Source organism: Pteropus medius, unplaced genomic scaffold (assembly GCF_902729225.1).
Source record: "Pteropus medius unplaced genomic scaffold, Ma_sr-lr_union100, whole genome shotgun sequence".
In the NCBI taxonomy this organism is placed as follows: domain Eukaryota; kingdom Metazoa; phylum Chordata; class Mammalia; order Chiroptera; family Pteropodidae; genus Pteropus; species Pteropus medius.
This window is the reverse complement of record NW_024340849.1, coordinates 17,975,717-18,001,852: the sequence shown is the minus strand read 5'-3', so window position 1 is coordinate 18,001,852 and position 26,136 is coordinate 17,975,717. Positions and strand designations below refer to the sequence as shown.

Genomic DNA, 26,136 nt, shown 5'->3' with positions numbered 1-26,136 from the left:
ATAACACGGAGACAGAGCCTGGTTTGGGCTGGTTTTTCAGAACTCATTAAACCCTGAGATTCATTTATCTGGCGTGCGTGTAAAGAAGGGGAGAGGCAAAGGAATGCTTTACTGCGTCACTGTCCAGCCCAGTCACTCACACTGCCTTGGCTGGGGTGCCGGCCCTGATCCAGATTTCCAGCTAACTGTGCGGTGCAGGTAAAATCCAGTTCCTGGCCTAGGACTCCCTGTACCTGGGAGAACTGTGGAGTTCTTGGCTGCCGGCACGATTCATTTGTCAGGCTAATGCACCGCATTGTGTTGGTCATGCTGCTACTGCTGCCGTTGTCAAGGTTCCAGCATTTTCTGCAGCGAGGACTTTATCGATGTGTCTGGCTAAGGCTCCTGGGCATTAAGGATGGTCTGAGCATGCCAGGTGCCAAGCAACTCAAAAAGAAGGCGGGCAGTGGCCTCTGGGAGTGAAGGTGGGCTCGCTCTTTCTTCTCATTACTCTCCCTTTCTCCTCATTCCTCCTCCCCGATCAATCGCCTTCTTCCTCTCTCTCCCTAGTTCCTTCTCTTAATTGCGCTCCCCTAACCTGGGACCGGACCTTGCCTTGTGTCATCAGAATTCCGAGTGTTTGGTTTCTCACAAATGCATAAGCCCAAGACTGCCCACAGCCCTGTGATTCATTTGCTGTCTCGGTTATATCTGAATAGACAGAGGTGTCTCTTACTCCTGGCCTTATGGGGCCCATCTCCCCTTAGACTAAATGCAGCTGGGACTTTTCTTATGCAGCAGACACTGGCTCAGCCCCTGTGAGGCCAGGCGCTACACCAGGCACCAGCCTGCACGTCCTCAGTGGGGACAGAGACCGATGTGCATCCCCTCCTTCCTCCGTCCCTGGAGGCAGCCTGCTCCCAGCTCTGCTCTCAGAGAGGGGACAGGATCCCAGCTGGGAAGGCTGGCAGTTGCTGCCATATTGTCTATCTATGATGTATTTTTTCCTGATACAGAATAATTACTTAAGTATTTGAGGAGGAAGAGCTGCTTTTTCACAGATAGCCAGTCTCTGCCATGCACGCTCTTTGCCAGCTGGGCCAGGATCCCCTTGCTCATTTGACAGAGGGAGGCTGGGTGTCCACCAAGTCAACCTGAGACCCAAGCAATGCCTGGAAGGGCCTGTTCCAAGAAAATACTGGCAGCCTGGGCACTCTATGAAGCCTGGTCCCTGTATCTCTGAGTGACCTTGGAAGGGTCATTTTCCTTTTCTTGGCCTCAGTTTCCTCGTGTGGCAGCAGAGGGCATGCCAGTCCCTACAGCAGTTAATATGAACTGACCTGGTGCTACTCTGACACCTGAAGGCTGGATGGTCATCTTTCCCCAGATGGAATGAAACCAGCTAAGTATGCACATGCCGGATGGTGAGAAACCCAGTGTCAGCATGTGGGGTCCGGTTCTTTGAGTCATTGATCTAAGAACCCCAGGGCGGGGGAGGGGCGAGTTCATCCGTCCGTCGCCCACCTCCCTCTTCCTCTGCTGCTTCTATTGCTTTCTTTTCCAGTCTTCCTCCACCCGCTTCCTGGGCAGTGGAGCCACCTGTCTCCTTCTCCAGGGAGTTCATAATCTGAAGGCTGATCACTTCCTTCTTCTCCCTCCCATGTCCAGAGGGGTTTGTGTGTGGAATCCCTCACAGGCTTGCGTGGGATTCACTGTTCCTAAGAGAGACTCCCCGTGTCTCTCCTGCTAGAGCAAGGAAGAAAGTAAAAAAGCAGGCACCCAACAGCACACCTTTCCTCTCCAGTGGGTCATGTTCCTGCGATGTGATCTCTGCAGCACATGGTTCTGACTCTCAGGGTCTGATAGCCTGTCAGTGAGAGAGGCGCTCACAAGGAGAGCGGGAGAGAGAGGGCTCGGGACGTGCGGAGGCAGAGTGCAGTAAGTCAGAACACAGCCGTGGCCTCGCCGTAATGGACTTGGTTAATGTCTCAGTCAGTTCGGCTGCTGTTAAAGAGTACCATAGACTGGGTGGCATATAAATAACAGAAATTCATCTCTTACGGCTCTAGAAGTTGGGAAGTCCAAGATCAGAGTGCCAGTGTGGTCAGGTTCTGGCGAGAGCCCTCTTCTTGTCTGCCGATGACCGACTTCTCATTGTATCCTCACAAAGCAGAAAGAGGGAGAGAGACAGCTCTCAGGGGTTCCTGTTATCAGGGCACTAATCCCATTCGGGAGGGCTCCATCCTCATTACCTAATTAGATAGAGATCATTGAGCCTAAAGGTACCCCAATCCTACCACCTGCCAAGAAAAAAATAAAAAAGACTCAAAACACATGTGTAATGGCTGGTTGGGCCAATCCTCGCCTCTTCCCACGTGGAGGCCACTCACTGTTGGAGGAGTGTGAAGGTCCAAGCCTGAGGGATGAGAAAGGGTAACGCATCCAACCCCCAAGCTAACATCACTATGGAAACTGTTCATTTTAGTATAATTGGGTTGTGGTCATGACTTATCTCCAATTTGCGCTTCCTTCCTTTGAAAGTACATCTGTATGGCCAGCCTCTGTTTGTTCTTCTCCCCATGAGTAAGTGGGGGTAGTGTGGTTATTCCCACTTCACAGATTTGAAACTCTTCGCTTGAGAGTTCACAGGCAGCAGCAAGAGTAGAACCCAGGCCTCCTGGCTCCCAGCCCATGGCTTTCCTCCTCAGCTGTGACAGGGTCCACGGACTGTTGCTGTCACCTGAGCTTTTCAAATACCACTTCTGTCATTTGTGAACAAAGAGATGCAATCACCAGGAGAGGGACGTTTTTTTTCTGCCCTACAAATGATTTCTTTATACCTCTGAGCACAACCCCTGTAAATGATTAGCTTCCATGGGGTAACAGGAGGTAGCCATGTGTATATATTCGCTGGATAATGGGGCAGGTGACTGGGTGAGAAACAGGGCTGCTGAAAGGGAGTCAAGAACTCTTACGAAATTTAAAGGGACGGAATGCAGATTAGAATCAGACAAGACCTGCAAAATGATCACCTCTAGTTGGCAACTCTCAAAGGAAGGAAAGAGGCAAGTACAGCGTATCACAGATTTGAATTTGTGACAATGAGCTGGAGCGTGACACTTCCCAGAACGTATTTGTTCTGCCCAAATTCTGTTATTGATTATTGAGTAAGTTAGGAATTAGGCACCAGGGCTAACAGTCATGCAGACGGTGTAGTCCCTGCCCTCTCTGGGGTCCCTTCCCGTCAGATATGGAAGAGAAGCAATTAAAGCCAAAACAAAAAGAGAGAAAAGTGACATGAGACGGAGAGAACGGGGGGACATGGCCTGACAGATAAGTTCATTTGAGGAGGGAAAGGAGCATCATGGCAGGCTTCCTGGATAAAGGGGCATTTAAACTTACACCTAAAGGATGAGTAAGGATTATCCAGGGGAAAAGGAGAGGGGACACTGTGTGGAGGCCCAGAGGCAAGGGAGGATGTGACATTTTCAATGACTGAAAGACATTCTGTACGGATGGTGAATAGAGTCAAGAAAACCATGAGATCAGAGGCTGGCGAAGTTTAGAAGGGATGTCACTTCCCAAGATGACTTAAGGGAGTAAAGTAAATCCTTCTCTAAGGAACTGGGAAAGCAGAAAAACAAAAGCAGGCACTCAGGTTGTAAAGGGGTGAGTGGGGGCAGAGCCCCCACGGGAGATGACCGAGTACACTGCTCTTGGAACCATGGCTGGATTAAGACCCAGGCTTTCCCCCTTTCTAGAGTGTGATCTCGAAGTCACTCCAACTGAAAAAGGAAGGACAAGGAGGAAACAGGCATCTATTATGCACAAGGCGTACACTGTGTTTATTCACTTAGGGGATTAGCTACATCTACCTCGCTGTTGTGAAACTTAAGTCATTGTTGAATGTGCGTTACTGTGCCCAGCACATAGTAGGCCCTCAAAAAATGCCGGCTGAATTAGACTGTGTGCCTGGGGAACAAGGCAAGATCCCAGTAGTAGCAAAGGGAGTGTGCGGTCAGAGAGAGCCATGCCGTGGACACAAATAGGCTCCACCCTGAGTGCCAGCTTCAGGCAGTCAGTAGAGGCTCTAGGGGTGCTGTTTGAGAAGAGTTCTGGTTTTCTTGTTTGTCAGAAAAGAGAGGGCAAAAATTGATAATCAATGTCTGCTATGGGTGCAAAACAGGTCCATAGTCTTATGTATCACATGAATTTGCCCTTTCTTATCTAAAAGCAAGATAAGAAATGCTGTATCCTTTAGCTGTAAACCTGGACTTTTTCAATGTCCCTACAGGTAGGAAGTAAGTGGTCCCATGTACGGGCCCCAAAGTTTGGCAGGAAAGGTAAGGTCTGAACACTGAGAACCTCAAGGATCCGTGACTCTGCTTTCCTGTGATGAGCTCACAGGAAGGAATCTCCCAGTTCAGGGAAGGCACAGGGGCCTGTGGACTCTGGGCAATGGGTGCTAAAGCAAGTCAGGGAGAAATGAAAGATGCTGGCTCTGCCTTGAGAAGCGTAGCCTCTGGCTGGGATTTCTGTCCTTTAGAACACAGTGCAGACTAAGCAAGCTCCAGATGGGGCCTCACCTTAGTTAGGCACTGAAGTCACAACTGTCCTGATTTACATTTTGAAAGTGACCAAGATCTTCTGCAATCCCAGGTTTCCTTCCTTAAAAAAGAGAATGAGAAGTTTCCCCTGGACCCCACAAAGGTCAAATGTAGCAGTCATCGCAAATCAGAAGGATTTAAATGCTTGCGTGCACACACCCCCTCGCACGCTTGTGATCCAGAAGTCGGACCCCCGGGCTTGAGCCTGGGCAGGTGCGGCCTCTGCAGTCTGTGCTGTTCCCGTGGCGACTAGAACCCACACTTCACATGCAGAGACCCAGAGTGCCCTTTCTCCCCGGCTTCGTGCCGACGCAAGCCTGGAGTTCCAGTGAGGCCACTGGCATTTCTTTCTGTGCTATTTCAGACTTGTTGCGAGGCCTGGGTAGTCTTTGTTCTCCCTGGCTGGTTATATAATTTTCAAGAGAGAAGGCAGAGCAAAGACTCAACAGAAAGCTCACAGAGTTTGCTTTTTGGGGAGGAGGCAAATCCCCCCCCCACCCCGCTCACCAGGGCCTGATGTTCTCTCTGCTCACTGTTTCTTCCAGCCCTCAGGACTCCACTCACCCCCTCATGGTGACAGCAAAACAACAGGGTCCCCTTCCTGTTTATTACTGGGCAGCAGCCCCACCAGCATGTTCTAGAGGAAACCCTGTAAGGAAAATGAGCCGGAGTGGGTAGCACATTGAGATGTTTGCGCATCCCAGGGGAGGATGTTTACTGGGGCCTGGCCTGGGGGCCCCGTGTCTGGCATAAAGGCCTGGTTTAGACCCATCATGAGTCACATATGCCCTGCCCCAGACATATTTATTTTAAATTAAGCAGGGCGTTTGGCTTGGGTCAGCTACTGTCCTGCCGGCTGACGTGTGAAAGGTTACCCAGGATCTCGGCTGGGAAAGGTGCTGGGCGTGAGGGCACGAGGCACAGGGAGTAAGCAGCCCGAGCACATAGGAGCAACCATCTGCCGGCACACCTGGGTTTCCGCAAAGGGAAAGGGCTTCCTGGCACAGGCAGGCTATTTCACAGCAACTCCCGGCCAGCTGGCCTCCTGGGCGGAGGGTGGCACTTCATTTCAAATGCTGAAAGACCAGGAAGAGTTGTTTCTCCTAATTCCTGGGAGCACTGCTGCTGCCTGGAGGGTAAAGCCAGCCCAGTCTCAATGCTAAAAATCAGATAACACAATGATAACAGCCCCGGGACCAGCAGGTTCTTCCTTAGTGAGGAAATGCCTTCCAGTCACTGCTCTTTTGGGGACTGTGTGGCATCCTCGCTGACTTCCCCCTTTACCCCCACCCACTCTAGGAGATTCAAAAGCTTTCTTTTCTAGACCACAGGGACATGTTCTAAACTTCTCTTTCCATCTGGGTCATACTTTGTCATAACCAAAATCTTACTGCTAACATGTAGCCACTCCTGTGTCCCCTGGAATGTGTTTGTGACCCTCCTGTATGCCAGACACTGGGCTAGGTCCTGGGGCTACATCAGTGAGAAGAAGAGAGGTAAGGTGCCTCCTGAGGTTCTGGCTGGCTCTGGAATCTGATGAGATCTAAAATAGGTAAGACTCAGACTTTTTAAGGTCTCAGGCCACGTTTACCTCTTTGCCATCTTGGGAGCATTAAGAACTGCAGGTCTCCAAGCCTCTCCTCTCCATTAGTTATCTACTGCTGCGTAACAAACAGCCCCCCAATTTAGCATCTTCAACAGCATTTATTGTCACATAGTTTCTGCGGGTCAGGATTCTGTCCATGGCTTAGCCAGGTGCCTGTGACATCTCTTGTGAGACCTCAGTTGGGCTGTGGTCAGGCCTGTAGTCTTCTCAAGGCTTACCTCGGGGAAGATCTACTTCCAGGGTCACTCACGTGGTGGCTGGGGTCTCCCCAGAGGGCCGCCTCATGACATGGCCACTGAATTCCCCAAGAATGATCACCCAAGATGAAAGCCACAGTCTTTTAATAAGCCAATCTCAGACTTGACATCCCATTACTTATGCCGTGTTCTGTTCCTTAGAAGTGAGTCAGTAAGCTCAGCACACTCTTGAGGGGGAAATCTTTGGTGGCCGGCTTAGGAGCTGCCTTTAGCATCCTCCGGGACCTTCTCTGATTTGCCTAGTCCTAACTCCTGCTCTCCTTGCAGTGGGAATCATGCTGTTAGCTCCCGAATACTGTTGCTTCTGTAACTGTCATGGTTGTGGTTCTTCTTTCCCTTTAGGAATATAAGCCCCTTAGGGTCAGGAGCCATGTGTTCTACATCTCTTTATTTCCTACTTAGACCAACCATGCACTGAGCTAGTTACTGTCATTAGATAATTCAGCCTTCAGTTGAAACAAAAAAAGACACAGTAAAAATGTCTTAACAATTGGGCTTGACGATCTCACTCGGGAAGAAAGCTGGAGGTAGGCATTTCAAGGCTTGGCTCAGCTACGCGACAAGGCCCCAGGCTCATCTGCTAGCTCTAAAGTGCTGGCTTTTGTCGCCAAGCTTGTCATCATGTGGTCTCGAGGTGGCTGCTGCAGCTCCAACACCACTTCCTTCCACAACTGCATTCAAAGAAAGGGAGTAAGCCCCACTCCTACCCCAGCGGACTTTCCTTTGAGGCTCATTGTCCAGAAGTAGATCAGATAACCACCCCCAAACCAACCACTGCCAAAGGGGAATTGATTTACCACAATAGGCTTAGACTCGTGGCCTTCAGCAGGGATAGGTGTGGGAGGTACCATCGGCCTCTAGGCTTTTGGAAATGTGTGAGGCTGCCACAGCAACCAGGAAGTGCTGTTGGCATTTAGTGAGTCGGGACCAGGGCTGCTAAACTTTTTGACAGTGGTGCACTGTACAGCTTTATAAAACAAATAGCTCTTCTTCTCAGATGCCAATACTGTCTCTGCTGGAAACTGCTGGTTTAGATCAGTGGTTCTCAACCAAGGATGATGTTGTGCCTCCTCTACTGGAGATAGTTTTCAATGTTTAGAGACATTTTGGTTGTCACAACTGGAGGGTGCTTCTGGCATCTAGTGGGCAAAGGCCAGGGAGTCTGCTAAACATTCTATAGTGCAGAGAACAGCCTTGCAGCTAAGAATGATTTGGCTCGAAACATCAGTTGTGCTGAAGCTGAGAAGCCCTGGTTGAGACCTGTCGTGAGTCATCCTGGAGTTGGGCTCAGCCGCCCGATGGCTGACCCAGGCCTGGTTTCTGTTAGTTCGGAGGAAGTAGAGAGAGTTCCTGGGTCGGTGGCCAGTGTCAACTCTAGGATCTCTGTGGGTTAGCCAGCTGGGCAGGTGCTCAGCCCAGCTCACCTCTAGGGTGGCCAGTTCCTGTAGCCACAGGTGGACTCTGGTGTACCTGACGGTTAAGTTAGAGGACAGACCAAGAACTAGTTGGATAGCAGGGCTACGGCTGTTTCAACTTGGTGGATTTTTTCCCTCAACTCTTAATCTCATTTGGAAGTTCTATTTCTCAGTTTCTCTCTCCACAAAGTAGGCTTCTTAACTGTGGCCTCTGCAGTGTGGCCAAACACAGAATGGGAGGTGGCTGCCTCTGACTTTAATATGAAAAAGACCACAATGCGCCCATCCCAAACTCGTCCTTTGCTAAGCCTGGGAAGTCACACTGAGCTGAGATGGTGTATGCTGAGAATCACCTATGTGGGGTCAAATCTAACATTATGGTGATGAAATTCGTGGGCTTTGGAGTCACACAGACCTGAGTTTACATCCCAGATTCATCACCAGCTGGTGGTATGATTTGGGGCAAGTCACTTCCTCCTAAAGTTTTCACGAGAAAATGCTGACATTCTCATCGGGCTCTTCTGAGACCCAACAGAAATAGTCAGGCAAAGCCCTGGCCCACAGTAAATCTTCTGTTAAGGCACTTACCCCATCTTCATCATGTTGTCTTCGCCACCTCTCCAGAAAGCCTTTTAAAGTGCACCTGGGATTTAAGGTGAGAGACACCAACAGTACCATGAATCACAGAACTAGAAGGTTGCTTGTGGAAAGAAGTATTGTATGTAACCCTGGCCCCTGAGTGCATGAAACCTACAGGCGAGCTTAACTAAGCTTGGGGTGGGGTCTCAAGCTCAGGGTACCTCCCTGGGTAGGGGGACAGGCCTGAGATAGTGCAGCAAGAAGACTGAGGCCAGGAGGAGGAGACGATGCTGCAAGAACTGGAAAGGGGCCTGGGTTACATACAATACTTCAGTTCCTCCTCAGGAACAAGCTAGAGGATGTTCCTACACAATCTAGAGTGGGGGTTGGCAAACTACAGCCCCTTGGCCAAATCCAGCTATGTTTGCAAATAAAGTTTTATGAAATGCAACAATGCCCTTCGTTTGAATATTGCCTATGGCTGCTTTAATGCTTTCAAGGCAGAGTTGAGTGGTTGCAACAGAGACTGTATAACTGTATATCATGCAAAGCCGAAGATATTTCTTCTCTGGCCCTGTATAGAAAAAAGTTTGCCAGTCTCTGATGTAGAGGACTTCATTCACATTACTACAGTGACTAGGGTCACGACCTTAGAATCAGACAGACGTGACTGTGATATGAATGGTGGTGCCTAGTATTGTGCAGTGCACAGCCTGTTCAGCTGTAACATTAGCCCTGCCTGGGAAGGATTTTCTACGAGGTTTTGGGTGCTCAGGAGAGGGAGGAAAATGGTGTCTATGAAATGTCAGCACCTCATCAGGGGCCATAGTTCCCACTGAAAGTCAACAGCATGAGATTTGAGAGGATCTGAGCAGGCAAAGGAGGTGAGTCTAAATTTAGACTTTCCTAAGCTGCTTTGTAAACCAAAGCCCTGGGAATCCTGGAGAAGGACAGTTGGCACATGTCATCTCATCTCTGGTTTGTCTCCACATGTTAAAAGTTTGGATGTGTGAGCAGATCATTAATTGGCCTCAAATGAGATATTACTGGAGAGTCAGTAAGGAGTCAGTGGAGTGATGAAGCTTCACTGTTAGGAGTCTTGGGGTAGATATTTATACTGCTGTGTTTCATTACGGCATTCACCACAGAATCACGGGAGTCTGAGATTCTCGTGCGAGAGTTATGTGCATTCTTCTTACTGGGTGTTATTCGAGCAAAGCTGAACTGATGACCTTTCCTTCTCTCAAGGTGAATGCCAATTCCCTGGTTTGAAGTCACACTTATGATTCCGAGCAGCTCTGAGCCCCAGCTCCAAATGGAGAATGATTGCCCTTTGCCCTGAGAAGCGGCATCACACCCAGAGCTGCCATGCTCACTCCTCTGCCCAGGTGGGCACATCCAGATGCCAGGTCTTCCCCTCTGCAGGGCCCATGGGCCCAAGCCTCTAGGTACATCACATAACAAACGAACCGCTAATTCGAGACTTCCTTGGCAATAGGTGTTTTGTAATCAGTCCACCTGTGGAGAAAGACAAAGAAAGGGTTAACAGAATTATAGAGGAATTATAGAAAGAAACTTAGAAAATAAAGAAGATTGAGAAGAGATGAATAACAGTAAACTCAAACGAGAACAGAGAAATTGTCAGACGAGGGCTGCCTGGTTAGTGGTGAAATTCTAGGAGAGGCAGCACCTAAGCAGAAGATGATACCGAGAGGGGTCGAAGTTCAGATGCGTTGGTTTGTCTGAGTGGTTGAGGCTTGTGAGAAGAATGCTGTTGAACAAGTTGCATTGGAGAAGCAAGCACCGGAAGGGGAGGCTGACTGTCTAGGAAGTGTGGGCATTATACTTACGGAGACATAACTGAAGTTCCTCGGGTAATTCCAACCTACGTTTATTTTCTAAGCGCTACTTTGTGCCCTGGACCTAAGCGTAAAGTCTAGTTGGGAGATGGACACGTATAAAAAGTTAAATAACAGCCCAGATTGGTGCATGGCAAGTGTCAGATACAGTTTGCACACAACTGCCGCGGGAGTTTAGAAAGGGGAGAAATGTCACTGAGGACTGGGATGGCTACATCGGAGGGGACGTGACACTTCGTCTGGCTTCTGAATGACGGACAGGATTTCAGCAAGGGGAGGAAGCAGGAGAACATTTCAGGAACTGGGAAGGTACAAGCAAAGAAGCAAGGCAGGATGTGAAAGAACGTATTTAGAGGCCCAAGAGGAAGGTGGAGTGGTTGGAATCGAACCTTCACAAAGTGATTTGGTACCTGCCCACCAAAGCTGACAGTGTGTTGGGAAGACTGCTGAGACACACACACACACACACACACACACACACACACACACTCATTCACAGAGAAGACAGTCTCTCCCATCTGTGAGAGGAAAGGGAAAGTTTTAAAAATAAATAAAGCACCTCTTAATTCTCAGATTACCTGCATTGCAGCTGATCTCAAAGAGATCTTGCTTTTAGCTTACTGATGTCATCTCTCTGCCTAGGTGCTCATCCCTATCTCTGTTGACAGAAGGAAAGAAGGCTTAAGTCTCTCCTCAAGAAGCAAAATATATAATGGCCTCTGTTTGCCGTGCCCTTAGGAACCAGACCAGGCCTACGGGTAGAAAGGGAAAGAAGCTCCAGTTTGGTTTCTGCTATGTGACTTGGGCGACAGGAGTCAGAGGAGGGGTGGAGTGGGGCTATGGGGTGGCTCTTTCGTTCCCCTGAATTAGGTCCGGGAGTGGGTGGTCCCAGCACTGTCTCTGTAACTGGCTAGGACTCCTCAAACAGAGTGAAGGGTATTCACTTATCATCTCATCAAATGTTCTTTTGACCCTGTTTATGCTAGAAGTACTGAGCTGGTGTTCTCTGAGCCTCAGTACCCTCCTGTGCAAAGTAAGAACTTGGACTAGAATCATTGCCTCTCAGTGGAGGTGCTGGCATTTGGAGGTGGGTGTCGGTTATTCACTGAGGGAGATGCTCAGCAGGATGAGTAGCAAATCTGGCCTTGGCCATTAAAGGCCAGCAGTGACCCCCTCCTCAAATGAGCCAAGGAGGGCAGGACCATTCCCAGCTAAGGACCCTAGACTTGTTTGCTACAATCGCTTCCCAGTGTGAGATTCTGCTAGACCCAATAAAAACATGCAGAGGAGAGTCGCTAAAGATTTTACAAAACTCCAGAATAATAGGTGCATCTTACTCAAGTGTAAGGAAATTTTCAACAACAGCAACAATAGGTAACATCTGTTAAGCAGTTACTATGTTACAGGTCCTTGGCAAATTTCTTTTATTTTTAGAAGGGATCTGATTATTTACTATTTTGGATCATCTGTGTCCCCAAATTTGCCTTCTTAATTTCAGAGCACTGACTATTATTATTTTGCTTCATGTTGTATAGAGGTTTTGTTTGTTTGGTTGGTTGGTTGGTTGGTTTTTGGTTTTTGGGGTTTTTTGCAGAGTTGTACAGAGCTCAAATTTGAAAGTACCCCTACAGGGACTCTACTGTCTGATGAGAATTAAGAAGCAACCCTGGTTAGATTGATTCTTTTGTGCCGGATAGACTTAATAGACTTATAAAATCTGCCACTTTCTTAGAAGCTATATTACTACTTTTACTTAAGAGGTTTGAATTTACATTGCAAGTTTTGCTGTTTTTTCTCCCCATTTAGGTTCTATGCTTGTAATTTGAGCCAGAAGCCGCCAGGGGGCAGTCTGGATTGGCTTTGACCCATGGCTTTGAAGAGCTAAGCCTCCATCATCAAAGAGTTAAGTTCACCATGCCAGTCCCAGTGTCACTCTGCCCTGGTTTGCTGGGCAGAGTCCTTTTATTAGGGTGGCAACATAATTTCCTTGTAATTTGGTATGTGTGCTTATGCCACCTACGCAGAAAGCAAGAGATACATCGTAATTAAATCTCAGCTCACGGCAAATTCTCTATTAAAATAGTCAAAGATATTTGCAAAAGAAGGAAGAAAAGGGGTCCAAGTGGAAAAACAAGATGATTGATCCTTTATTTTGTCTGCAACTAGTTACATTTTAGTCTCACCCTTTCCAGCTAGTGCTGATGTGTATATTTGGAGAGCATAGAGAATAAATTTTGCAAAGGTCAGAGCTGATCATTCCCACCCACAATTTTGTGCATGGTAACCTTCGGGGAGCAAGCATTTACATAAAAGGCACACCATTTGTTGATCTTATCAAATCAATCCATCTTCTCTGTCTTGCAGAGGAGCGCTGCACACAGCAGGAGGGGTGGCTGGGCAGTGCAAAGCCTGGAATCCCCTGAGCAAGCAGTGTTTCAGCTGGCTGGACAGATCAAATAACACTTGCGCTGGTTAACAAAAGACGCACAAGTGGGAAGGTGTTGGAAGCCATAGTGTGGAAATTTACCCGTTATTTTTTTGACAGGGAAGGAGACTCGATCCGAAAGATGCCACATTCCTGCAGCCTCTCTGAGTCCAGCAGAATACAGTCTTGGTCAAGGTGGTGTGGATAAGGAGGTGACAGAGGATGCTGTCCCCATCTGAAGCCTCCAGAGGATCCTGGCCTGGCAGCTGAGCTTTCCTCGGATTTGGGACTTCAGGGGTAACTTGGTAGAACTCATGAAAGGTGCTCGGGTTTCTCCGGCTTTCTTCACCTATGCTCACCAGGCTGGTTTGGTTTGCAGAATCTAAGGTGAGCTGGTAGAAAGGGGAGCTGGCAGAGATAGAAAGAAGCCCCTAGAAGCCTTCAGATTCCATTGTTGGGAATCCTTTCTGCTCGGGACACAGAGAGCAGCTACCAAGCTGCCAGAGGCTGCGATACAACTGAGCTTTGGACCTCGTCAGTAAAGGAACGCAGTTCATCATCAGCTTCACATTTCATCCAGGAGGAACCTCTTTTAACAAAGAATTTAAAAGAGAGAGTTTCTGCATCTTTATTTTGTGGTCCATTATGATAGAAAACTTTACTCTCGTATAGATAATGAGACTGGCTTTTCTTTCCAAGATGCTATATTTGAAAGAAGCATGAGCCATTCTAAGTGTGGAGAAGGGTTTGGGATACACAGGAGTTGGTGGGCAGCCCTCCCAGTGCAGGTTAAGAAAATAGTGTGAGCCTCCAACTTCTGCAGCTCAGCAAGCATGGACATGTGCCACTCTTGTCTCCAGAGAGCTGGTGACAGTGACATCACCACGAGAAAAAGCATCCCTCAGCTTTGGAACTTGACAGAATGAGGTGTGCTGGAGAAGCCGTTAGCTGGGACTTGGCCTTTCCTCACTGCCCCTTTGTCACACGGGCAGCCCCTGACCACCACTAAGCCAACAATGGCCGAAAAGGGCGACTGCATGGCCAGCGTCTATGGGTATGACCTCGGTGGGCGCTTTGTTGACTTCCAACCCTTGGGCTTCGGCGTCAATGGGCTGGTGCTGTCAGCCACGGACAGCAGAGCCTGCCGGAAGGTGGCCGTGAAGAAGATCACCCTGAGCGATGCCCACAGCATGAAGCATGCGCTCCGGGAAATCAAGATCATCCGGCGCCTGGACCACGACAACATCGTGAAGGTGTATGAGGTGCTGGGGCCCAAGGGTGCCGACCTGCAGGGTGAGCTGTTCAAGTTCAGCGTGGCCTACATCGTCCAAGAGTACATGGAGACCGACCTGGCCCGCCTGCTGGAGCAGGGCACGCTGGCCGAGGAACATGCAAAGCTGTTTATGTACCAGCTGCTCCGCGGGCTCAAGTACATCCACTCTGCCAACGTGCTGCACAGGGACCTGAAGCCCGCCAATATCTTCATCAGCACGGAGGACCTTGTGCTCAAGATTGGGGACTTCGGGTTGGCAAGGATCGTTGATCAGCATTATTCGCACAAGGTATGCCTGCCAGAATAGCTGATCGGGGAGGCCCGTGGAATTCTCAAGAACGCTCATGCTGTCCCAGAGGGTATCCTAGCTCCATGGGAAGCAGAGGACTGGGGTCAGTGTCTGTGGGAGGCTGGAGGGTGCTGGAGAGATCACTGGTTTGAAAAGTCGTTGTCGTGGGGAGTGTCTGGTTCTCAGTCTTGGCTCTGCTACAGGGCCATGACCAGTAACCCTGGGCTATATAAGAGAGTGTTGGACAAGATGATCTCTAAGATTTCTTCCAGCTCTAAACTCTATGGCTTTAAAATTATGTGGTTGGTGAATTTGCCTCTAGCATTCTCTCACCCCTGTTGCCTCCTCCCATCAAAGCTGACCCACTCTGTGTCTCATTCTGTCAGTGGACAAGACATAAACAGTTAATCTGATCAACTAGTCTTCAGTGTTCATTGTCCGGTGAATGCCTCAGCTCTCTCAGATCCCATGATGCCCTGGCCCCTCAGTGCAATACTGAAGCTATGAGTGTCTGGATGGTACAATTGAGACCCCATGTGGGGGTAGCTAAATGCTGCACCATCTGCAGAGATCAGAGCTGACCCGGCCACACTGGTGGAGATACTGACACTCGTTCTCAAGGCCCTAGACCTCTTCTTACCTAATCCATTGCTCCCTTTCAGGGCTGGGAGACCCCTGAAATTCTATTCCCACCAGCTCCCACCCCCCAGTTCCTGCCACGTTAGGGGAGCCTCTGAGCACCTCAGCTTGAGCACACATCACCATGCACCCCTCACCAGAGCTGGGGGATGAGTGTCATTTCCAACCTCCTGTCGACACCTTTGTGCTATGAATTTTAGAATAAAAACATTCCCTAGGTGCATCATGAGCTGTTATCAGCCAAGGGGCTTGGGTGCATGATGAAAGTGGAGGATAGCTCTGACCTTGAACATGTTCACTTGGCCTATTTTCCGTTATCCAAAGTCGTAGATGCATAGAAAGGCACTGACCCGTCTGGCACAGCGGCAGTGGGAGGGTTTCTAGGGGACAGGGGAGGCAGTGCTCCCTGTTCCTGCCTCACTGGCTGGAACTTGGACTCTGGCCCAGATTTCAGTGCCCAAATCAGCCCAGCTGGCTCTATCTAGCTCCTTGGTGCCACCTTAACCATCAGCTTGCCCTCTGCCCTCCTCCTGCAGCCAGGCCATCTGTCAAAACTGACAACCGAGTATGTAGGCAGGGATGTCCATGGTAAAAACAGCAACAACAACGACAACAACAACAAAACAATGTCCTCCGGTCTTCCTAATGCCCTGTGATGTTTGTACCGTCTCTTTCTTCTAAGGAGCAATGACTCCAAACAGTTGAACCAAAGGTTTTAACTCAAATGAATTCTTATTTGGTAATAAGAGAATCCATGGCACACTTATTTCTGGGATGCACAAAACCACCTGAATTGGAATAAACCAGTACATTGGAAACAATAAGAAGTTCTCCCTGGGTGATAGGGTCTGATTAAGCGAAGTATTACAGAGCAAGTGCTCCGAACAGCACGTAGTAGGCCTTCAGGAAAGTCAGGGAAGGTGGTTGATTGGGGCAAGATTGGCCATGTTAATATAATAATTTCGAGGAGGTGCACAGTGTGAGAAAGCGACCCTGCGAGGAGGCAGAGGTGTGGGCTCCCATCCAGCGGCGCTGGCTTGGGACTTGGGCACTCCCCTCTGGGAGCCTTAGTTTACCCATCCTTGACAGGGATGGAATAGGTGCCCTGACTGCACCATTGGCTTGTGGTTATGAATCAAAGTGGAGCGTGAGTGTAAAGCCTCTTGGAAAGTGGTAGGGACCCCGTCTATCCATTTCATGAGTGTTTACTGAGTGTACACCGGCTGCAAGCCCAGTGCTGGGAGCGGGGGGCGGGGTACCCAGGTCCCTGTTACTCAGGGCAGGAAGCCACTTCTCCAATTGGGACTTTCGTTTTCCTGACGCAGAGGAATTTAAATGCTCTGACTTACTCTTCTCGGGCTCTCTTCAATAAAAGTAGCTGTTGGAGGTTTATAAAAACCATCGGAGCCCAGTAGGTGTTCATATCAGCCCCATGTTCGGCAGGCACCACCCACCCCCACCCGCTGCCTCCCTCCTATACCTTCTGCTTTTGGCTTCCTCCCCTCTTTTCCCCAAAAGATGGCAAAAGGCTTTATATTTGGTGCTTTTATTTATCCGATGTGCATTTAAATCAGTTCGCATTTAATCCTCATAATACTGTCCGGCGCTTAGGGCAAATGGTTCATTTTAAAACAGAGAACTGGCTGTTTTAAGATTACTTGTCTGACGGTGGCAGAAGGGGCACTAGACCTTGGACCTTCTTGCGTCTTGATGGATGGCCATTCTATATGCCGTCTCCTTCACGAAGGCGTCCTGGGTCCCCAGGTGGAACTATTCTTTCCTTCCTCTGAATCCCCGTGTTGCTTTTTCCCCATCGCAAACCCGGATCTTCTAGCACTGACCATTCTCTGCTCTGTCTTACGGGTATTTGTGTCTGAGTCTTTTGTGCTCTCCTAGGCTGAGAGCCCCTTGGTTCCTTGAGGGCCATGTCCTGTTCATCTCGATTTGCCCAGGGGAGTCTAATCACTGTGCCAGAGACATGGCCCAGTTGATTTCGTTGGCTGTCAGTCATTTACCAGCACATTACAGATAGGAAGCTAGTTGAGTTCACTGGTTCCATGCGATTAGGAGATTTGACTCTCAGAAAGAGAGCAAGCACATACTTCTTCCAGCCAATGGATTGGTTGGGGTCAGGCGTGTACATCTATTCTCCTTGCTAGGAGTGGAGGATGATGTCTACACGGAACTGCTCTAAACCCCTCCTAAAGTTTTGTGGATCCTGCACTCACGTTGAAGAGATTGTGCTCACCTGGGCTGCCGCTGGCACCTTTGTGTGAGTTACATATAAAGGTACCCCCTTTTTTCAGGCTGATTCAACTCAGTGCCAAGGACAGGCTTTGCGATCCAGCTGGGGGATGGACCCAACCCCTTGGCCAGGCACAACCCACCCAGCAGTAGGCAGCACCTGGGTTCTCACTCCTTATTGTGACTTCCTCATAGGTGGACAGTAAGTCTCCTCCACTTCCGCATCCCGTCATCTAGCATGGGGCGGGGCCTGGCTCAGGGTAAGTGCCCACTGTGTGTGTTTGGTGAAGAAAGTGACAAAGGAAATGGCCTACTCTTCTCTGATAAGCAGCTGGCAGCGCTGGGTCTCCAGTCATAGTCAGGGAGCATTCTGGGCACCCCTGGCAGTCTCGGTCTTTGTGAGCTCCAGAGAACAACCAGAGGCCCCAGTAGCACCTCGCTGTCAGGGAAATAGCAGTGAGTGGCAGTGGAGGTGCTCTGAAGGCTCGCTCTCAGCACAGGTGGCATGGGGAGTACTTGCCTCTCCGTGTCGTAGTGACTCACCTCACTAATTGCATGACCTCAGGCATGTCTTTCCCTTGTGCAGCTTATTCCTAGAATAAGAGATCGATAGGAAGACCTCACCATCATCTTATTTATTCCCTTTATTTTACACATGATGAAACCAGGGCCCAAGGGGAAAAAAAGACCCACTCAAGGATGAATGGCTGAGCCAGGAGTAAAGCACCCATATTCCAACTCCATGTCCACTGTGTTTTCTGAGCCTCTCTTCTGAGTCGTCTTGTCTGCCAAATGCGGTCATCATTCCCATTCTGCTTATTTCATAGGATTCTTGTTAGAGTCAAATGAAAGTGGGGATGTCCAAGTGCTTTCGGATGTAAGCACGATCACTAACAGAACTATCTGCCCAATAAATGCCATGGTGATACCAGGCAGACACCCAGACGTCAGTGTCCCTGCCACTGAAATATGGAACCAACTCCTGCCATGATGACTGAAGTCATGAGGCCCTCCCCGAAGGGTGGCTTCCTAGCCTGTGGTCCTGTTAGGCCTTCTTGGCAGGCCTGCTAATGAGTTCCATGTTGTTTATATTGAGAAAAAGCAGATGAAGGGTCAGATGAAGCATGTTTTCCTTTGAATCTATCCTATTAGAAAGTAGATGATCTCAGAAGAGAAAAAAAAAAGTTGTTGAAGACTTCACTGAGTCCTGTGTAAATTCTAAGAAATGTTAGGAGCCTCCGGGAATCTGCAGAGGGCTGAGTAGTGTGTTGACAGCCTGATTAGTTGTATGAACACTCCCCTCCGGGAAGGGCCCACCCGTGGCCAGGGAAAGGAGCTCCTTTCATCCTCGCTGGGGCCGCCGGGAGATTGCCAGCAGACTTGCCTTTCCCGAGGACAGTAGGCAGAAAAGACCTAGGGAAGAAAGCGAGAGTAGGAAGCCCATCAGAATTTGTTCGACGAGAGACTCTTGTGTTTAGGCGGGTCCTACCAGAAAGTCTGTTTTCTGCTAAGCTGGTCTGCCTTTGAGTCCTGACCCATCTCTATTTCAGAGCCCTCTGTTTTCTGACATTGTTCATGATCAGAATGCTTTCACACTCTGCCTCTGTGTCTCATGAAGATTCCTTAGAAATCAACTCGTACAGTGATTCTCAAAGTGGGTGCTGGACCAGCAGCATTGGCTTCACCTGGGAGCTTGTTCGAGATGCAAATTCTCAGGTCCTACCTCAGACCTACTGAATGAGGAACTCGAGGTGGGGCCCAGAAAGCTGTCTAACAAGCCTCCAGGTGATTCTGATGCTTAACTTTTCAGAACTACTGATCTGAAGACATGGAATAGCTTGTGTGTGCACAGAAAACTGATGTTCCTGATGTGTTCGCTGGTGCTTACAGCTGTGATTCTCCAACTTCAGCGCAATGAAGAAGGCTAAGAACTCCTCTCAGACAACACAGGTGCATTTGAAGCACATACCTGGACTGAAATGGGACTGTCAGTGGTGGGGCTGTCAGGCAATGTGACAGGGAACTGTGAAGATTGTTTTAGGCAGGATGACTTTTAGGACCTCGGTCAACCATCACTCAAGTTTGGCGAAAAGCTACACACACCAACGGCCTAAAGCAGAAGGAGTGTCGATTCATCGTAGGTTTGATTTTAACAGTAGTTAGGTGATTTGAACAATGATTTTAGAAAACATGTACTCATTCTGGTGTAAACTAGTTCACTAGATGTTATTTAAAAACGGAGACATTGGTTTTCACAGTTCAGTGAGACTGAATGATGGAAGGCTCAGCAAATGACTGTAGTTTGTTAAGGCTTGTGGTTCCATTCAAGGTCCCCAAGGAGCCAAAGAGGTACATGATGCCACACACATACAGCCAGCTTCCAAAGGCTTTGTGTGGAGTTTTGGTTGGCAGCATTTATGCTGGTTTAATTATGTTGTTCCACCTCACCTCCTTCCTTCCTCTCCTGGCCACTCTGCCTTCCTTTGATGCCCTCTTGTCTGCTCTGTCTGCCTGAGAAGACACACAGAAAGCCTTCCTAAAGCATAAATTCCCTTTCAACTAAACCTAGGAGGAGGAATGCTTTTTTCTGTGGCCGAAATAGAGTCTCTGCTGATGACCAAGAAAGTGCCCATTTGGTGTTCTACGTACTTATAGATTGCAGATGGAAAAGCCCAAAGTGGAAGGAGTGAGAAATGGCTTCCCAGGATCCCAGAATAGGACAGTGCTAGCATTGGAAGAGGCCCAGCTGTACTGAGAGCCCAGGGTTTCATGAGAAAGTGGGCTCGTGGAAGGACAACTTGCTGAAGACCCAGCTAGAAATTCTTAAGCTGCTAAGCATATTATTCCAAATCAGTGGAGCTGAAAAGATTTATTTAAAAGGCTATGCAATATCCCTTTTTAAAAGGGAAAATATGACCTAGGGGATTAGAACAGAGGTTGTACTAGAGAGTCAAGTGTCCCTGAACACTCAGACTTGGAAAGCTAATTTTGTTTGCTTTCAGTGCCTCCCTTCCCCTTACCACTGTAGCCCCACCCCCAGGAGCAAGGTCTTCATGCTGTCCTCACTCCTACAACACCACGCCCAGGACTCCCTTCCTTGGAAGGAACCCCACTTAGCTCCAGGGGCAATATTATAAATCTTTAACAACTGGCATGGCCCAGGCCCCAACCAGTCAGAAAGAAGTCCAGCCAGAGGCCTAAGGCAGGGTCCTGGAGGTGCTCCGCTTGCAAGGGATTGACCTTTTATTGCTGGAACATAGGGAGGACTGGGGGTATATGGAAATGAGGCCAAGGTGATGAGTAAGAAAATCAGGGGCTTGGCGCAGTGGCTATTTTCCAACCAATTTGCAGATGTTGCATTATTCTAATGACTGGCCTAGCTGGACCAGTGCCTACCAGCCATGCTTTGCTGCCTTCCTCTTCATACCAATGTTCACCCTTTGTATAGACCTGTGACTCTGCTGTGCCCAGAAATGGTTTTCTTTGTATATATCCTATTTGGGATTCATTGAGTTTCTTGGATCTGAAGTTGATTATGTTTTTCTTCACCAATTGGAATGTAAACACAAGAATATTCTATCGTAGACAGAATATTGTCATGTTCCTGAGATATTTACAACTTGGGAGTACGTACCCAGGTAAAGAGACTGGAGCAAGGACAATTATTTTTTCTGCTCACTTTCTTTTCCTCTGGGATCTGATTACATATATGTTAACTCAGCTTGGTATTGCCACAAAATATTGTCCAATCTTTTTTCTCTTCTTTTTTTAGAATGAATACTTCCTATGGTTCTGTCTTCAATTTCACTGACCCTTTCTTCTGCCATCTCTAATTTGCTGTCATTTGGTAAATTTTCCATTTTGGATGAAATTCCTTTCTGGAATTTCCATTTGGTTCATATTTGTAGTTTCCATTTACGTCCCGAGATTCCCCATCTCTTCACTTATTGAGACCATATCTTCCTTTAAATCCTTGAACATGTTTATAATAGCTTCTTTAAAGTCTTTGATAATTTCAACATCTGGGACACCTCGGGGTCTGTTTTTCTATCGACTACTTTTTTCTTGAATTCGGATCACATTTGCCTGCTCCTCCACATTTCTGGTAATGTTCGGTTGTTTGTGGGCACTGCAGTTGAATTATTTTGTCTTCCTTTAACAAGTGTTGAATTTTGTTGTGGCCAGCAGTGAATTTACTGATGCTTCTCCTTGATTCTGTTAAAGCTCGGTTTTAGGCTTCGACAGGGCAGGCCTAGAGTAGCTCTTTCCCTAGAACATAGTCCTTACTTCTGCAGCTTGGCCTTTCTATTATCTCACCTGAATGCCTGGAATGTTAACAAGGTTTTTCCCCTCTGCCTGGGCTGGAACTCTTATAGATCCAGTATCTCCGAAACCTCTAACATCCCTCTTCTGCTGTTAGTTCCAAAGTAACTAACTTTTTTTTCTCTTCTAGACCTTGACAGAGTCTCACCCTGTGTATGTGTAGCACAGCCCTCAGCCAGAGATCGGTGGAGGAACCCCTTCTCCCAACAACAAAATTCTCTTGACCCTATGAGACTTCTTCCTTTCCAGTATCCTCTCCTGCTCCAGCAGCCCCAGACTCTAGTCTCTACTTCTGAAGCTCAGTAGACGATTATGTTCTGCTTTGCTCCACCTCTTTGTGCTTTGGTTGGGAAATCTACCCAGGGAGAGTACCAGGGTGAACATGCAGTTCACCTTGTTTTTCCTTCCCTTCTCTCAGAGATCCTGCATAGCCAATTGTCCAATGCCTGAAAACATCCAGTATGTAGAATTGTCCAGTTATATAGTTGCTTACAACAGGAGGGCAAATCCATCATGATCAGAAATGGCTAGCCCTAACATCTAATGATGTAATGCTCTATGTAGCTAATTATTTTTTAACAATAGATTTTTAAGCACCTTGAAGGAAATGTTGATGGCTTACTTATCTCTACATTCCTATAGTATGCTTAATGAATACTATTAAACAGAATTAAGTGGGACAGTCTGGAAGATAAATGTTGAATAACATGCTCCTCTTTCCCTTTATACCAGTAGATTTTCTGGTAAGGGAACTCCCTTTTATATGGTATCTTTGGTCCTGCTGGGAAGGGTCCCAACCTCCAGTCTTTGCTCCATAGTCTCTCCACTTGAGTACTCCCAGGTTGTAAATGTCTCAGGAACATGACACTGACTTACTCTCGAGACAGGAATTCCCTGTGTTTATACCAAAGAAGGATGATTAGAAAATTGAATCAAATCCTTTTCAATTTTCTCTTGAAGTGTGGTTTCTTTTTTTAGCCTTTGCGATGGTTTCCTGTTGAGAAGGCAGTAGTATAGGAATAGAAGGCTCGGGGGGAGTATCATATTGCTATGATTATCCTGACTTTCCCGGATAGCTTCTACACCAGTACCACACTTCTTTGAGCTGGGTGAGGCCAGCTCTTATCTCCAGCTTCATTTGCTTCTACCCCACTCACCTTGTGCTGTAAAGTCACTGACTTTTCACCATTCCTTGGAAAACAGCATACTTCATGACAGCTCTGGTTCCACACACTGTTCGCATTGCTCCCACATAAATTCCTACTTATCCCTATAGAACAGATTCAAAAGTCTCACCTCTGTAAAGCTTCGCCCAGCTCCCTAGGGGAGAGTTAAATGACATCTTCCTCTGGTTGCCCAAAACAGTTATACTCACATTATTGTGGTTATATGTTTACATGCCTCTTCCCCAGTAGAAAGTGGGGCCCTTAGGAAAGAGTATGGATCTCATTCATTTCTGTATTCCTAGAACCTAGCACAGTATCTGACATAATATGTGTTCATTAAATACTTATAGACTGATTAATGTAGAATCCAAGCCTCTACCTTTGCACTGAATCAAGCATGGTCCTCAAGAGCCTCTCAGGATAAAGCTTGCAAATATTCGAAGCCATCTGTCATGCCTCTTTCAATCTCTGCAGCCTAGAACCCCTTCGTCTTCACACAATAATATTCAGGCACTGTACTTAGTGCTCGACAGGTTTTAACCTACCTAATTCTCATAATGACCTACCATAATAGATGCTGTCGTTGTCCCCATTTTATAGATGAACACACTGAGGCACGGAGAGTAACTTGTTCAAGGTCACCCAGCTAATAAATGGCAGAGTTGAGTTTCAAAGGCCAGAAGTGCCTTCAGAGGCCATGGTTTTAGCCACTGAGTAACACTGCCTTGTTGGCTATTCAGATGACAGTGTTTCCAGAGCTCGCAAAATCCTGATTGTCCTTTCATTGCCCTCCCTTTCTTAAAATGTCAGACCCTTTCTTAAAATGTGCCTTCGAACAGATGCTGGGTGATTTAGCTAGCAGAGTCGGTGGGAGTGTGACATCTCTGCTCTGTACGTGACTTGCCGTTCGTGGTGCAGGTGGTTTTTTGGCAGCTGTGTCACACTATTAGCTCATGTTGAGCTTGTAGCCAACTAACTTCTGTTAAAGTCGGTATTCTCTAATTTACATTTATATGGTTGACTTTTTTAGCCCAAGTGTAAGACTTTATGCTTATCCCTGATAGATTTCATCTTATTGGCTTCAGGCAAATATTCCAACTGGATGAGATCTTTTTGGATCTTTGTTCTATCACGTAATCTTTTCCCTTACATCTTTAAAATTTTAAGCCTGTCTTCTAGGACTTCACTCATATCACCGATTAAAAAATGTATAAAGAGATTAGGTGAAAGGCTTAGCCTCATGGCCACTAGACACCTCTTTCCAGGGTGGCACTGACCCTAAGCTACCATTCTGTGGGTTTAGTTGTCTAACCAGTTGTGAATTTACATAATTATATGGTTGTCTGGCCCATGTTTCTTCATTTTCCACAAAAATGTCCTAAGACATTTAGCTAAATGCCTTATTGAGATTCAGGGACATTTTCTATAGAACCTTCTCATTCTACTTCAATACAATTTTAAACTCATCCTAAAAAAAAAAAAAAAGCCCAATTCAAACTACATGACCAACCGTGACACTTTAATTTCTAAATACACAGAACTCAGATGTTGGCAAACTCCACCACTTTACTTAGAGAAAACCTGATACATGAAAATCCGAACTTAGCATATTCATGTTGGAGGTTAGGGCATAGTTAAGTAACCATGGCTCGTCCACTAAGTAGAATGTTATACAACTTATTTTCGATGGTGTTTTTGAAGAGTTTACGATAACATAGAAAACGTTTATGTAATAATGATTAGGTTAATAAAGAAAGAATCAGAGTTGATATGATCATAACAGTTTAAAACAAGGAAAAAAGAATGACAATTAAAACATAGACTTAGGTAAAAACTTCAAAATGTTAATAATGGTTGGACGACACATGGCTTTTTCCCTCTTCTTTTTATTTTTCTATAATTCCCAAAAATGTGCAGCATGAACATGCATAATTTATCACAGTGAGCTTTTCAGGTTGGAGGGCGGGGAAATCGCGGCAAGAATAAGTTTACCAAGAGCATATTTATTACAAAAAGTGTGGTCAACCTGACTTACTCGGTTCCTGAGAGAGAAGGGTCAAGCACACCGGCACCTGGGCCAGGAGCATTTGCAAGCTGACCCCTCACTACAGCCTTCTCCACAGCGTCTGCTGTGTCACACATGTAAGTCTTACCTCCCCAGTCTGTGTGGCAGCCCAGCCTTGGCTGCTGCTTCTGTGGGGACCATGGCACAGGCAGGGTGTGCCATGCCACCTTCTCACAGGTGGACTGGGCAGACACTGACTGGTGCCCTGTGACCCTGAGGAAGTTACTCAACCTGCCTGGGGCTGGCTCCGTACTCTCATAAAAATAAATCCTTTTTCATAGGGCTGTGTGAAGAGTAGATGAAATGTGTATGAAATGCTTAGCACTGTGCCAGGCATCTGGGAAGCACTCAGTAAACATTAGCTCTTTTTTTTTTTTTTTTTTTTTACTATGACTGTGAATCACTATTGGGGGGAGTGTCTCTGTTCTCAGATACCTGTGCTTCCACCACTAACTTTACTGAGGCAGTTGACCATACTTCAGTTTCTCTTCTAAGATACAAATGGAAGGTGTGAAGAAGAGTGGGAATACATTAGAAAACCCTTATTTGAATGAATTTTGTCAAAACGGATTAATTAGGAAGCACTAGGAGTGTGTTTGGGCCAAAGGAGACCAGAAAAGGAAGCCCCCGCTAAATTTCCATACTTTTGCAATTTGGCCAAAGACTAGTTCCAGTACCTAAGTTAAACACTAGGGGTGATATTCAAAATATTTAACAATTGGTGAGCTTGGAGACCAACCAATCAGAATAGACATCGGTGGTGACCAATCAGAATGGGTCCCTGCTGTGAGCACCCATCACTGTCCCCTTCCACCCTTCACCCTGCAAACACTAGAGAGCAGGGCCTGGCCTCCCCAAGGGTGCTCATTTAGAAGTCCATCAGCGACTTCCACATCGGGGCACACGGAGCACCAACCAAGAGCCCCGCCCTGGCACAGCTGATTCGAGAAGAGCAGGCCCTCGTCCCACGCTGCCCCAGCTCTTGTCCTTGCTTCCTTCTCCTCTTTTCCGTGATAGCTTGTTTGCCCTCTACTGTCCCTCACGCACTTGACAAGATCCCCCTGTTGTCTGTGACAGCAGGGAAAGACGAGCCATCCTTATTCTCCCTACTGGACCCTGCTGGCCTCTCCTGTGCCCCCAGATGACCTAGAGAGCAGGTTTTAGAGAGCGTGGGGGATTCCAGAGTGTCATCATAAAGATTCGATTACAGCATCTTCTATGCAGAACCACTACCACCTGCAGAAACCATGTGCCCTCCCAGTGACGAGCTCAGTTAAGCAGTTGTGATCTGCGGGACTCCTCTTGGGGATGAATTTTTCCTGCTTTCAATCCCTCAGCCTTTTGTGATGGAATTGCAGTTCCCTGTGCAGGAGGACAAGCCCGAGAGCGTAGCATGACCTGCCCAGCCTG

At 47.6% G+C, this 26,136-nt stretch overlaps 1 protein-coding gene across 9 annotated transcripts in view; it reads left to right on the top strand.

The window, feature by feature from the left end:
- The window catches only part of MAPK4 (mitogen-activated protein kinase 4), a 146,962-nt gene that overhangs the window by 72,105 nt on the left and 48,721 nt on the right, over positions 1 to 26,136 (top strand). For 5 of the 9 annotated variants that reach the window (XM_039841562.1, XM_039841580.1, XM_039841571.1 and 2 more), the window contains one exon: positions 12,848 to 14,289. In XM_039841562.1, the coding sequence (XP_039697496.1) occupies positions 13,744 to 14,289 (546 nt within the window). In that variant the 5' untranslated portion in view covers positions 12,848 to 13,743. Of the gene's footprint in view, positions 1 to 12,108; positions 12,205 to 12,847; positions 14,290 to 26,136 lie in introns of all 9 variants that reach the window. The other 4 variants (XM_039841534.1, XM_039841527.1, XM_039841588.1 and 1 more) reach the window with 1 other exon arrangement.